General features: G+C 52.4%; 2 protein-coding genes across 2 annotated transcripts; both read left to right on the top strand.

The window, feature by feature from the left end:
• The first annotated feature begins 203 nt into the window (after window positions 1-203).
• LOC133756570 (KH homology domain-containing protein 1-like) lies at window positions 204-1,477 on the top strand. Its single transcript, XM_062187222.1, has 3 exons — window positions 204-366; window positions 524-706; window positions 1,362-1,477. The coding sequence occupies exons 1-3, from the start codon at window positions 261-263 to the stop codon at window positions 1,475-1,477; spliced, it is 405 nt and encodes a 134-aa protein (XP_062043206.1). The 5' UTR covers window positions 204-260.
• Window positions 1,478-9,326: 7,849 nt separating this feature from the next.
• On the top strand, window positions 9,327-10,708 carry LOC133756569 (putative KHDC1-like protein). The gene is made up of 3 exons (XM_062187221.1): window positions 9,327-9,498; window positions 9,656-9,838; window positions 10,509-10,708. Exons 1-3 carry the CDS (start codon window positions 9,393-9,395, stop codon window positions 10,706-10,708), a joined length of 489 nt encoding a protein of 162 aa, XP_062043205.1. The 5' UTR covers window positions 9,327-9,392.
• The last annotated feature ends 430 nt before the right edge of the window (window positions 10,709-11,138 follow it).

Below are 11,138 nucleotides of genomic sequence, written 5' to 3'. Positions count from 1 at the left end.
ATTCCTGTGCATCAGAAAGGAAAGCATGGGTAATTGCACCTAGTTTATAGGATGAAAGGATTAGGGGAGAAGAGATCATGACTTGAAGGACTTTCTTGGGAGGAGCTCTGGTGATTGGCTATTCTCTAGGGTGGGGCAGATGGGGTTGTCTGAGGCACTATATACGACGTCAGCCTGGGCCCTCCTTCACTTGCTATGTCGTTTGTGGAGCAGTTGCCTATCCTTGCCTCGTTCTGAGTCAGGAGGGAGCAGTGGAGGCCATGGCCATGAGCACCCTCAGCCAGAAGCCGTGGTGGATGGAGCCTGAGAATTTTGATGCTCCGATGGTGGTTTACTTGGAAGAGGAGCAGGAGGAGCAGATATTTGGTGAGTGTGCGCTGTCCCCACCTCCCCCCTCCCCCGCCTCTGTTCCCAGCTTCTGTACTGCCTTTCCCTGCACCCCACTGGTCCCAGCTCCCACCTCCAAGACCTCCGTTCCCCGGGGGCTGGAGCTTACATGTCCTCTCCCTGCTTCTGCTCACAGGCCACAATGACGTCCACCTTCGCTGCATCGAGGTACACAGCCAGACGCTCATTCAGCTGGAGCGCAGGTTCACAGCCACGGGTCAGACCCGCGTCACTGTTGTTGGACCACCTAGGGCTCGGCAATGGCTGATGGACATGATCTGGAGCCTGGGGAACTGGGACCCCTATCATCAAAACCAAGGTCAGTGTTCTTGGTAAAATTGTAGTTGAGGTGTTTGATTTTTAAAAGATGTATGATATTTGAAAGACAGAGAGAGAAAAGGGAGAGAGAGATCGATCTTCATCAGTTGGTTAATTCTGCAAAAGGCTGCAATGCTCAAGGCTGGGACAGGCAAACGTCAGGAGCCAGGAGCTTCCTCTGAGTCTACAACCTGGGTGCTCAGGATCCAAAAGCTAGAAATAGTTAGGAACAGTGAGTGACACTGAGAGAGAGAAGGATAGAGAGGCAGGGATGGATCTTGCATTTGTTATTCCACTCCTCATATGGTGGCAAGGCCTGAGCTGGAACATTGGAAACCGAGATCCTGGAACTCCATTCAGGACTCCCATATGGGTGCAGGCACCCAAGATGCTTCCCCTGGTGCATTATTAGAGACCTGATTTGGGGGTGGATCATCGGGACTTGAAGCCACTCTCCTATGGGGTGCTGGCCTTGTAGGTCCTGGCTTAAACTGTGGGGCCACAATGCCAGTCCTGTACTGAGGTCTTAATAGAGCTCTTGCAGGGTTGGATGCTGTCATCTGTTGAAGAATCGCTTAGGTGACTGCAGGAAACTCAGACTGTCCGGGGACCCTCATCATGAGCACAGCTCACAGCCCTGGGCTCTGCCTTCACAGGCCGCGAGATGCTGCGGCGAGTCCAGAGCCGGCCGCTGACCCAGGACGACCTTGCCATCCCCTGCAGAGTCTGCCGGACCCCAACCGTGCGCCTCCGTCCATCTGGACGAGTGTGATCTTGCTGAGCTTCCTCCTCATATCTCTTTGATATCCCGTGTCTGCTCTGGGTTGCACTGGAGTTCCCTGTATGCATGAAGAAGGGCGGATCACCTGTGAGGGTCTGAAATGGGTGGGAAGTCTCTGGTTGAACCTTGTGAGGACATTCACACTCAAGGACCGTCTCCTGTCCCTCTCGGCTGTGCAGAAATGTTCAATAAAATCAGCCCTGCAGGTCATAAAGTCTTTGTTCTGTCTTCCTGCCTTTGGATGTGTGGATGCAGCCCAGACTGGGCTCTGAGGACAGCCAGGGGCCAAGGTGGGGGTGTGTGTGCCGGCCCTTGGGGAACCCTGCCAGGAAGGAGGCAGACACCTGACAGCTCATTCAGAAACTGCTTCTCCCAGACTGCAGCCTGGGCCATCGTTCTGACTTGTGTGAGAAAGAGGGTCCTGAGGCGAAGCGCCCTATGGGAATCTCCAGGATTCTCAAGGATTTTAAAAGGCATTCAAGGGGCTGGCCTATCCTCTATTGGTTAAGTGGCCTCCAGCAATGCTGGCCTCTGGTTTGAGTCCTGGCTGCTCCACTTCTTCTTCTTCTTCTTCTTCTTCTTTTTTTTTTTTTAATTTATTAAACAGGTAGAGTTATAGATAGTGAGAGAGTGCGAGACAGAGAGAAAGGTCTTCCTTCCGTTGGTTCTCTCCCCAAATGGCCGCCATGACCGGCGCTACATCAATCCAAAGCCAGGAAACAGGTGCTTCTTCCTTGTCTCCCATGCGGGTGCAGGGGCCCAAGCACCTAGGCCATCCTCCACTGCACTCCCGGGCCATAGCAGAGAGCTGGACAGGAAGAGGGGCAACCGGGACAGAATCTGGTGCCCCGACCGGGACTAGAACCCGGTGTGCTGGCACTTTAGGCGGAGGATTAGCCTATTGAGCCGCAGCGCTGGCTGAAAACCTTAATTTTAGAAAGACACTTGCAAAAGGATGTTTTCTCCCAAAAATGATCAAAAAAATTTTTTTAAATTTGTTAGGTAGAGATACAGGGAGAGAACGAGAAGGTGAAGAGAGAGAGCTTGAGAATCTTCCATCCTCTGGTTTACTCGCCCAATGGCTACAAATGCCAGGTCTGGACCAGACCAAAGCCAGGAGCCAGGGGCATCCTCCAGGTCTCCCACACAGGTGCAGGGAACCAGGCCCTTGAGCCATCATCCACTGCTTTCCCAGACCATAGCAGAGAGCTGGATTCAAAGGAGAGCAGCTGGGAACAACTGCTGCCCATACAGGAGGCTGGCACGGCAGGTGGTGGCTTTATCCCCAATACCTGAATATTGGCCCCAGGCTATCTGTTTTAAGCTTGAGTGATCATGCTAGGGAATTTCTATGTTCTGCAGTAAATGTTATTGATGAGCACTGTTATTGTCTGAGTTTAGATCATAGTTTCAGACCAGAATCTCAAGGTGGAGCAGTGCTTTCTCAAGATGCAGTCTTGGTGCTCTAAAATGGAGTCCCTACTGTCAAGGTGTTACTTCAGGCAGGGCCGGCACCGTGGCTCACTTGGTTAATCCTCTGCCTGCAGTGCCGGGCGTCCCATATGGGCACCGGGTTCTAGTTCCGATTGCTCCTCTTCCAGTCCAGCTCTCTGCTATGGCCTGGGAAGGCAGTGGAGGATGGTCCAAGTGCTTGGGCCCCTACACCCGCGTGAGAGACCAAGAGGAAGCACCTGGCTCCTGGCTTCGGATTGGTGCAGCGCGCCGGCCATAGCTGCCATTTGGGGAGTGAACCAACGGAAGGAAGACCTTTCTCTCTGCCTCTACAACTCTACCTGCTAAAAAAAAGGGTGGGGGTTACTTCAAACTCTAGGAGCCTACTCTGGAATATTCCATCTCCAGCACTTTCCATCCCTCAACCCCTCTGTGCTGAGTACCCAGTAGATGTACTCAAAATCCTGATTTAGAATAAAGAAAAAGCATTTTCCTGGGCATCAGAAAAGGCACCAGTGATGACTGCACCTAGGTTATGGGATGAAAGGATTCAGGGAGAGGAGACCATGATTTGAAGGACTTCTTGGGAGGAGCTCCAGTGATTGGATATTCTCTAGGGTGTCAGATGGGGTTGTCTGAGGGACTATAATGATGCAGGCCTAATCCCTTCTTCAGTTGCTAGGTCGCTTCTAGTCCAGGCTGCTCCTCTTTGATCCAGCTCTCCGCTGTGGCCTGGGAGAGCAGTGGAAGATGGCCTGGGTGTTTGGACCCCTGCACCTACATGGAGAACCAGGAGGAAGCTCCTACCTCCTGGCTATGGATCGGCACATTCCAGCCATTGCACCATCTGGGGAGTGAACCAGCGGGGGGAGGACTTTTCTCTGCCTTCCTCTCACTGTCTGTGACTCTATCTCTCAAACAAATAAATCTCAAAGTAAGAAGTGGAGCAGCCAGTGCTCCATCTGTTGCCCTTATGGGATGCTGGCATCGCAGACAGCAGATAACCCTCTATGCCATGATGCTAGCCAACATTTAAAAAAAAATTTTTTTTTTTAATTTATGTGAAAGGAAGATTTAGTGTGAGGGACACTAAGTAACACACAGAGAGAAGTATATATATATATATATATATATATATATATATATATAGTGATTGCTCTTCCACCTGATTTCCACGCAGTGGTGGAATATTCCCTAGGGTGAGTAGGCTGGTGGCAAGGCCAAGGCTGGCAAAATTGGAAACCACAGTACTGGAACTCCATCCAGCTTGCCCATATGGGTGCAGGCACCCATAGACTTGAGCCATCTTCCTCTGTTTCCCAGGTGCATTATTAGAGAACTGAATTGGGGGTGGAGCATCCAGGACTTGAACCCACTCTCCTATGGGATGCCGGCATCGTAGATTATGGCTTAAACTGTTTTGCCACAATGTCAGTCCTGTATGAAGTCGTTAAGATGGGGTTCTAGCAGAGTTGGATGCTGTCATCTGTTGTTGAAGATTCGCTTAGGTGACTGGGACTCCTGATTGTCCCCTGAGTCCTGGGAGGGATGGTGACCCCATCCAAGGTCATTTGTGAGGCCAGAGGTCACTGAGGGAGGAGAACATGTTGGGGAGTAGCCATTGGGTCTCGTGGGAAGGCCTGGGCCGGGGTGATTCGCTCTTCAGCAGTGTCCCTGTGGGGGTCCTGGCCTGGTGGCGGAGGTCCTCCCCAGCTCTGACATTCCCTCCACAGGCCGCGAGATGCTGCATCGTGTGCGGAACCAGCCACTGACCCAGGCGGACCTGGCCAGCTGCTTCCGAGTGCAGCCCAGCACGGGCGACCTGTCCCTGGCCACCAGGATGAGTGGGAACATCTCTCTCGGGCTCCCGCCGGCTTCCCCTCTGCCTCGGTTCGGTTGTTTTTGACTCCAAGGAATTCACTCCATCCATCGTGAGCACTGATGGCCCATGAGAAGCTGAGCTGGGAGAGAAGATCCTGATGTTTGAATTCTAGGCCCCCTCGTCCCTCTCTCGTTATGTGTGTTTATCCAATAAAGTCAGCTGTGTGTTCTATAAAGGCTCTGATGTGCCTTATTTTGCACAGTTGTTCGAGCCTGGAGGGGCTCTGTGCGCAGTTGGGTGCTGAGATCTGGGTGCCTGTGTGACTCTGGGAAAGCCCAGCCCAGGGACAGAGCAGCAGCAGACTGCTAGCACCTCCAGAGACTGCTTCTCGCAGCTTGGGCCCTGGACAGTCTGCTTTGAGCAGATTACAGAGGGGAGTCCTGAGCACGTGGGAACCCTGCCAGGGGCCCCGGCCTCCAGGCATTATCTTCCAGTGGCAACAAGCAGGGACTAGGGAAGGTAGTAAGAGAGGTCCCGATGGAGACAGAAGGTGGCCCAGCCAACTGCCAGGTGACGTCGGCAGCCAGGCCCTGTCCCTGTGACCGGAAGGCTGAGGTGGGGGGAAAGGGCGGTTTTCTGGGAGAAAGTGCTAAGGGTTCTTCCAGCAAGAAAAAAAGGAACTTACACTAAGGCTTCCTAAATCTCCACGAGAAGCTGAGCTGGGAGAGAGGATCTTGACAATTGAATTCTAAGTCTCCTGTCATCATACTCAACTTATGCATGTTTATCCAATAAAATCAGCTGTGTGTTCTATAAAGGTTTTGATGTGCATTATTTTGTGCAGTTTTTCTTTTTTTCTTTTCTTTTTTTTTTTTGACAGGCAGAGTGAATAGTGAGAGAGAGAGAGACAGAGAAAGGTCTTCCTTTTTGCCTTTGGTTCACCCTCCAATGGCTGCTGCGGCTGGCGCCTCTCGCTGATCCGAAGCCAGGAGCCAGGTGCTTCTGGTCTCCGATGCGGGTGCAGGGCCCAAGGGCTTGGGCCATCCTCCACTGCCTTCCCGGGCCATAGCAGAGAGCTGGCCTGGTAGAGGGGCAACTGGGATAGAATCCGGCACCCCACCGAGACTAGAACCCGGTGTGCCAGCACTGTAAGGCCGAGGATTAGCATGTTAAACCACAGTGCTGGCCATTTTGTACAGTTTTTCAAGGCCTGGAAGCACCATTGGGTTCTGAGATGTGGGTACTTGGCTGCTCCACTTCTGATTCAGCTCCCTGCTACCGTGCCTGAGAAAGTTGCAGAAGTTGGCACAATTCTTCAGTTCCTGGCTCCTGTGTTCACTTGGCCTATCCCTGACTATTGCCTCCGTTTGGCAAGTGAGCCACTGGATGGTAAGTTCTCTCTGACTCGACTCTGCCTCTCAGATGGATAGATAGATAGGTTAAGAAAGAAAGAAAGGAATCTTAATTAAATAGAAGGAAACAAAAGGGGAGGGTGGGAAGGTAGCAGGAGGGATCTGGGTGGAGACAGAGTGTGTTCCCACACCAGCCACCTGATGAAAAAGGCAGCCAGGCCACCTGCTGAAGTTGAGGAGGCCAGAGCTGTCTCGGTTTCTGCACAGACAGGAGTTGGAGAGGGGGCATGTTTTTCTGGGAGCAAAGGACTGTATTCCTCACAGCATAAATAAATGTATTTACACGAAGGATTCACAAGTTTCCATTCAAAAGCTTTGTCCTTAAAGCTAGACGGATGTTTAGCTCTGTGGACCCAAGCTTATGGCAAGAGAAACGTGTTCCACCCTAGATGCTACATCTGCACATAAGCTCCCATGTAGCAGTCTGTCTGTCTGTCTGTCTCTCTCTCTCTCTCTTTTTTTTTTTTTTTGACAGGCAGAGTGGACAGTGAGAGAGAGAGAGAGAGAGAGAGACAGAGAGAAAGGTCTTCCTTTTCCCATTGGTTCACCCTCCAATGGCCGCTGAGGCTGGCGCGCTGTGGCTGGGCCCCTGCATCCATGTGGGAGAAACAGAACAAGCTCCAGGCTCCTTTCTATGGCCTCATACATCCATTGTGGCCATTTGGAGAGTGAACCAGCAGATGGAAATCTCTCTCTCTCTCTCTCTCTCTCTCTCTCTCTGTGTGTGTGTTTGTAGTGTGCCTGGCTTTTCAAATAAATTGTAAATAAATACTTATTTAAAAAAAAATTATTTCATTTATTTGAAAGAGAGTTACAGAGAGAGGTAGAGACAGAGAAAGAGTCTTCCATCTGCTGGTTCACTCCCCAGATTGCAGGAACGGCCAGAGCTGCGTGGACTGAAGCCAAGAGCCAGAAGCTTCTTCCGGGTTTCCCAGCTGGGTGCAGGGGCCCAAGGACTTGGGCCATCTTCTACTGCTTTCCCAGGCCTTAGCAGAGAGCTGGATCAGAAGCGGAGCAGCTGGGACTAGAACTGGTGACCATATGGGATGCTGGCACTTCAGGCCAGGGCTTTAACCCGCTGAGCCATAGTGCCAGCCCCAAATAAATAAATATTTAAAAACCTCATTCTGTTGTTAGGGAATACCATGCTTGTTTCCTAATTAACAAATTAGCTTGAGGACTTCTAAAGGAGAAGAAAAACTTAATTTTACAAAAGACACTTGCAAAAAGATGCTTTCTACCAAAAATGACTAACAATTTTTTTATTTGATAGACAGAGTTACAGAACGTGAAGGAGAAGATGAAGAGAGAGAAAGAAGAGAGACAGCTGGCGCCGCGGCTCACTAGGCTAATCCTCTGCCTGTGGCACCGACACCCCGGGTTCTAGTCCCGGTGTGGACAACGGATTCTGTCCCAGTCGCTCCTCTTCCAGTCCAGCTCTCTGCTATGGCCTGGGAGTGCAGTGGAGGATGGCCCAAGGGCTTGGGCCCTCCACCCGCATGGGAGACCAGGGGAAGCACCTGGCTCCTGGCTTCGGATTGGCGCAGCGCCAGCCGTAGCAACCATCGCGGAGAGAACCAATGGAAAAGGAAGACCTTTCTCTCTGTCTCTCTCTCTCTCTCACTGTCTACACTGCCTGTCAAAAAATAAAAAAATAAAAAAAAAGAAGAGAGAGAGAGAGAGAGAGGGAGAGATTATTCCATCCTGTGGTTCACTCACCAAGGGGCTGCAAATGCCAGGGCTAGACCAGCTCAAAGCAAAAAGCCAGGAGCCTCCTCCAGGTCTCCCACGTGGGTACAGGGAATCAAGCACTTGGGCCATCCTCCACTGCTTTCCCAGGAGCATTAGCAGGGAGCTGGACTGGAAGTGGAGCAGCAGAGACTTGAACCAGCACCCATATAGGATGGCTGCAATGCAGAAGGAGGTTTAAAATCAGTGCTTCCCCCCGCAATTGATTTTTTTTAAAAGAAAAGTTTATTTATTTGGAAGGCAAGTTATAATGTGGGTTCAGGGAAAGTTGGAGAGAGAGGAGAGATCCTTTTCCTGCCGCTTCACTCCCCAGGCGTTTGCAATCAGTGAGTCTGGGTTGGGCCAAGCAGAAGGGAGGAGCCTGGAACTCCATCCAGGTCTCCCACATGAGCAGAAGGGGCCCAGAATGGGGGCCAATTTCTGTGGTTTTCTTTCTGCAGGCCATAGCAGAGAGCTGGATTCGAAAGGAGAGCAGCTGGGTACAAGTGGGGCCCATTGGGATGCTGGCATGGCAGGCGGTGGCCCTTAGGGATAAAGCCACAACGTTGGCCCCAGGCTATCTGTTTTAAGCTTGAGTGATCATACTAGGGAGTTTCTATGTTCTGCCAAGGGGGATGCAGTCAATGTTATTGATGAGGACTGCTATTGTCTGAGTTTAGAACATAGTTTCAGACCAGAATCTCATGGTGGGGCGGTGCTTTCTCAAGATGCAGCCTTGGGGGACTGGTGCTGTGGCGCTGTGTGTTAAAGCCCTGACCTACAGCGCCTGCATCCTATATGGGTGCCGGTTCTAGTCCTGGCTGCTCCTCTTCCGATCCAGCCCTCTGCAATGGCCAGTAGAAGATGGCCCAAGTGCTTGGACCCCTGAACCCATGTGGGAGACCCGGAGGAAGCTCCTTCTCCTGGCTTCGGATCGGTGCAGCTCCGGCCGTTGCTGTCAATTGGAAGTGAACCATTGGATGCAAGACCTCACTCTCACTCTCTCTCTCTGTGACTCTTTGAAATAAATAAATAAATCTTTTTTTTAAAAAAAGATTCAGTCTTGGGAGCTCTAAAATGGAGTCCCTACTGTCAAGGTGTTGCTTCAAACTCTAGGGAGCCTATTCTGGAAACTTCCATCTCCAGCACTTTCCATCCCTCAGTCAGTTCTGTGCTGAGTGCCCAGCAGATGTACTCAAAATCCTTTGAAATAGAATAAAAAAAAAAAAATACCTTTTTCCTGGGCATCAGAAAAGCACCACTGATAACTAAACTTGTATGGCATGAAAGGATTAAGGGAGTGGAGACAATGACTTGAAAGACTTTCTTGGGAGGAGCTCCGGTGATTGGCTATTCTCTAGGGTGGGGCAGATGGGGTTGTCTGAGGCACTATATATGACACCAGCCTGGGCCCTCCTTCACTTGCTAGGTCGTTTGTGGAGCAGTTGCCTATCCTTGCCTCGTTCTGAGTCAGGAGGGAGCAGTGGAGGCCATGGCCATGAGCACCCTCAGCCAGAAGCCGTGGTGGATGGAGCCTGAGAATTTTGATGCTCCGATGGTGGTTTACTTGGAAGAGGAGCAGGAGGAGCAGATATTTGGTGAGTGTGCGCTGTCCCCACCTCCCCCCTCCCCCGCCTCTGTTCCCAGCTTCTGTACTGCCTTTCCCTGCACCCCACTGGTCCCAGCTCCCACCTCCAAGACCTCTGTTCCCCGGGGGCTGGAGCTTACATGTCCTCTCCCTGCTTCTGCTCACAGGCCACAGTGACACCCACCTTCGCTGCATCGAGGTGCACAGCCAGACCCTCATTCAATTGGAGTCATGGTTCACGGCTACGGGTCAGACCCGCGTCACTGTTGTTGGACCACCTAGGGCTCGGCAATGGCTGATGGACATGATCTGGAGCCTGGGGAGCCCTGACTCGTGCATTCGGGCCCGAGGTAGGTCTCCTTGGTGGAACTATGATTGAGTGGTAGTGGTGGGGTCCTGGCACAGGTGCATGGTGTCCGAGGTTTTGGGAGACTTGCTTGCGTGACTGGAAATCTGAGGCTCTCCTGATTTATTGGAAGTGAGAGGTCTGCAGCCTCAGGCCTTTTTTTTTTTTTTTTTCCTTTTTGTACAGGCAGAGTGGACAGTGAGAGCGAGAGACAGAGAGAAAGGTCTTCGTTTTCCATTGGTTCACTCCACAATGGCCGCTATGGCTAGCGCGCTGCGCCAATCCAAAGCCAGGATCCAGGTTCTTCCCCTGGTCTCCCATGGGGTGCAGGACCCAAGCCCTTGGGCCATCCTCCACTGCACTCCCGGGCCACAGCAGAGAGCTGGAAGAGGGGCAACCGGGACAGAATCTGGTGTCCTGACCGGGTCTAGAACCCGGGGTGCCGGCGCCGCATGTGGAGGATTAGCCTAGTGTGCCACGGCTCCTGCCATCCTCAGGCCTTTTGACGGCATAACGTCGCCCTTAGGAGAAGGTTGTGGAGAAGGGGTTATGGGTCACCCAGGAAGGTTTGTGCTGGGGAAACTCCCTCCCTACCAGGTCTCTGCGGGGATCTTGGGCTGTGCGGGGGCCCTGGTCATGAGCACAGCTCACAGCCCTGGGCTCTGCCTTCACAGGCCGCGAGATGCTGCGGCAAGTCCAGAGCCGACTGCTGACCGAGGACGACCTTGCCGTGCCCTGCGGAGTGCGGCCCGACACCGGCCGTGAGCCTCCGAACATCGGGATGAGTGTGACCACCTCCCTTGAGCTTCCTCTTGACCCCAATCTGAAATCTCGTGACTGTTTTCAGTTCCACTGGAGTTCCCTGTATCCATGAAGAGGGCGGATCTCCTGAGAGCGGCTGAAGTGGGAGGGGCAGTCTGGGCTTGTCCTAATGAGGACACTGGAATACAAAGACCGTCTCCTATCCCTCTCGGCTGTGCAGAAATGTTCAATAAAATCAGCGCTGCAGGTCATAAAGTCTTTGTTCTGTCTTCCTGCCTTTGGATGTGTGGATGCAGCCCAGCCTGGGCTCTGAGGACAGCCAGGGGCCAAGGTGGGGGTGTGTGTGCCGGCCCTTGGGGAACCCTGACAGGAAGGAGGCAGACACCTGACAGCTCATTCAGAAATTGCTTCTTGGTGCTGGGGCTGGGGCCAGCAACCCATGTGGGCACCGGTTCTGATCCTGGCTGCTCCACTTCCAATTCATCTCTCTGCTGTGTCTCTGGATAGCAGGAGAAGTTCTTGGGCCCCTGCACCCGTGTGGG

The sequence above is a fragment of the Lepus europaeus genome, chromosome 3 (genome assembly GCF_033115175.1).
Source record: "Lepus europaeus isolate LE1 chromosome 3, mLepTim1.pri, whole genome shotgun sequence".
In the NCBI taxonomy this organism is placed as follows: Eukaryota; Metazoa; Chordata; class Mammalia; order Lagomorpha; family Leporidae; genus Lepus; species Lepus europaeus.
This window is presented reverse-complemented; position numbering and strand designations above follow the sequence as displayed.

What these genes read in the sequence shown, in the direction of transcription:
- LOC133756570 (XM_062187222.1), top strand. Translation starts at nt 261, where the DNA reads ATGGCCATGAGCACCCTCAGCCAGAAGCCGTGGTGGATGGAGCCTGAG. An exon ending in GCAGGAGGAGCAGATATTTG is followed by an intron (nt 367 to 523) that starts GTGAGTGTGCGC and finishes TTCTGCTCACAG; the next exon opens with GCCACAATGACGTCCACCTT. An exon ending in CCCCTATCATCAAAACCAAG is followed by an intron (nt 707 to 1,361) that starts GTCAGTGTTCTT and finishes CTGCCTTCACAG; the next exon opens with GCCGCGAGATGCTGCGGCGA.
- LOC133756569 (XM_062187221.1), top strand. Translation starts at nt 9,393, where the DNA reads ATGGCCATGAGCACCCTCAGCCAGAAGCCGTGGTGGATGGAGCCTGAG. An exon ending in GCAGGAGGAGCAGATATTTG is followed by an intron (nt 9,499 to 9,655) that starts GTGAGTGTGCGC and finishes TTCTGCTCACAG; the next exon opens with GCCACAGTGACACCCACCTT. An exon ending in CTCGTGCATTCGGGCCCGAG is followed by an intron (nt 9,839 to 10,508) that starts GTAGGTCTCCTT and finishes CTGCCTTCACAG; the next exon opens with GCCGCGAGATGCTGCGGCAA.